Source organism: Berghia stephanieae, chromosome 13 (genome assembly GCF_034508935.2).
Source record: "Berghia stephanieae isolate SIO BIC M18660-M18661 chromosome 13, UCSD_Bste_1.3, whole genome shotgun sequence".
Lineage (NCBI taxonomy): Eukaryota > Metazoa > Mollusca > Gastropoda > Nudibranchia > Aeolidiidae > Berghia > Berghia stephanieae.
Genome location: NC_088372.1, coordinates 27,927,227 through 27,929,726, shown reverse-complemented (window position 1 = coordinate 27,929,726; position 2,500 = coordinate 27,927,227). Strand labels below are relative to the sequence as shown.

The 2,500-nt window shown below is 39.5% G+C and overlaps 1 protein-coding gene across 1 annotated transcript in view; it reads left to right on the top strand.

Moving 5' to 3' along the window:
- Positions 1–2,500, top strand: part of LOC144959272 (anion exchange protein 3-like) — a 69,362-nt gene that overhangs the window by 3,195 nt on the left and 63,667 nt on the right. Inside the window, exons 2-3 of the mRNA XM_078891815.1 lie at positions 694–779; positions 1,894–2,229. Coding sequence (XP_078747941.1) covers positions 694–779; positions 1,894–2,229 — 422 coding nt within the window. The remainder of the gene's footprint in view (positions 1–693; positions 780–1,893; positions 2,230–2,500) is intronic.

Below are 2,500 nucleotides of genomic sequence, written 5' to 3'. Positions count from 1 at the left end.
GAGAGAGAGAGAGAGAGAGAGAGAGAGAGACACTTGTTCAGATCTTTGTCTATACTATTTTGATAAGACGATAATAGCCTATTGCAAAGCATTTTCCGCCAGGTTTAACAGACCCCTTGCGACCAGTCGTCTTCAAAACGGCATTGAGTCGAGGTTAACATAATGTTTACAATTCTATAGCCGCCTTTATTCTCTGTTGAATGGAAAAGGGAGCAAGCCACAGAAAAAGATAATAAAACAAAACAAACAAACAAATAACAAAACAAAAAAAACAAAAAAAAAAACCCCAAAAAGACCCCCCTCCAATACAATTTTTTAAAAAAAGACCCCAAACCCCCCCCCCCCCCCCCCCCCCAAAAAAAAAACAAAAAAAAAAACAACAATTTTTTTTTTTGAAAAACCAACCAACCCCCCCCCCCCCCCCCCAAATAAATTAAAAAAAAAACAAAAAAAAATAAATTAAAAAAAAACAAACAAACAAAAACAAACAAACAAACAAACAAAAAACAAACAAACCCCAAAGCTCCGTGTAACCTGTAATCGAATAAACGAGTAAACGACCCCTTTGCATGTGAGGCCTGTGTTCTACCCAGATGAGCTATCGAAATCTCCTTTGAGACCATTAAAAAAAAAAACCCTGTTTATATTGATTCATATTATAATGCAATTTTTCTCTCTCTTTCGTCCATCCAGGTCAAGACAAGGCCACCTCCCCGTCCCATTTCCCCCCAATCCGGAATTCTAGTATGGCTCACAATGGACGGGACAAGCACGGAAAGGTAAGGGGAAAGACAATGTTATTTAACAATTGTTGTTTATTATTTATTTAAATGATTACTTAATTTATTTATTAAAAAAAAAAAAAACAAAAAAAAAAAAAAAAAAACCAAAGCTAGGCTCGCTAACTTTTTGTTTTGTTTTGATGTGGGGTTTTTTACTTCTTGCTCAGCATTTTCAGACGAACAGGATTGGTGTTTACTTTTGACTCATGAGTTAACCGGAGTCATTTAGACATTGCCCTCCAGGTCACATTGATTACAGTGGAAACCATTTATAACAGGCCCGGGTATAACAGGGATTTTTCAAATCCCCGTTTTTTACCTCTCTTTGTCTCTATTAAAAATTATCGGTTATAGCATGGCCTCACTTGAACCAAATCGGCTTTAACAGGGACAATGCCTTTTCACACGGGAACAATCAATAAGGAAAACTGCTCAGTTTTAGGCCTTGTCGCACGGTGAGGAACATAGATAACACAGGACTAGATACGACAACAGGGGGATACGTCATCAAAAACTGGCTAGTGAGAGGTCGAGCGCCGCCATTTTATTTTTTATGCAACCAGGGACGCTGTGCGATTAAATCTCTATATTAATTACTTTGATTGAGCTCGATTAACATTGATTTGTGGACGGAAATAGAAAAAAAGGCCAGATTTATGATGATAAACTAAATTAGATATTATATTAAACTACACTTTTACTTGTACAGTTTAGGCTTGGCTCCATTGATCGGGTTTATATTATTATTATTTTTAAAAAGATTAAAAGGTCCTACATGTTACAGGCTGCTGTTTACCAAATAAAAAAAAAGGTAAAAAAAAAAAAGAAAAAAAAGTTATATCTAGATCTATACATGTATTATAATTTACATTGGGCACAATCCCTGTCGCATGCAGTTTTTTTGGCAAGGGAGGTAATCGATGTATTAGATCACTTGAAAAAGTCAATTATGTGCTTATTTCCCTTGTATTTCTGATGTAACAGGGATCGGCTATAACAGGACTTTTGCTCTGGTCCCACCATCCCTGTTATATCAGGTTTCCACTGTATCTTGAGTTTAAATAGATTAATCTGTAATGATGTGTGTGTGTACATTTCCATTCACGTCCAGAAATCAGAAGAGGCGATCCCATTGACCTCTGACCAGGATGTCCCGACTTCTGTGACCTTTGACCTCGGCTCCCCGAACTCTAGTTCCAATAGCTTCCAACAACAACACCACCAGACCTCAACACCAGCATGCCCTCCAGCAGCCAGCCCCACCTCCCCGTCCCCTACGCTGCCGAAATCGGGCCTGCGCACGAGCAGCAGCAGCAGGCCAGTGGTGGAGGAGGCTCCCCCAAGTCACATCATGTGGAGCGCCGACGACCACGAGCCGGTCCTGTCCAGGGACACCAGTACGGAGCTTCAGGACAACGTGACCAGGCTCTCCTTTCTACACGATGAGGTGCGTGAGCTCTTAGCCTTTTGTTTTGTAGATTTACGCATCGTTGTATAATAGATAGAAGGAAGTTGACCTCACTCTGGTTTTTGTTATTGTTTTTTGCCATCTACGTTTATGAGTAATTCGCACTTAACTGTTTTATCCAGACTATAAAAGTTCATGGTTACACAGAGTTTTGTGTGTTGGTCCGTTATACTTCCGGATGGCAATATTGTGAGCATCTTAGCCAAGCGCATACTATCTATAGATAGAATGAAGTTGACGTCAATCGGGT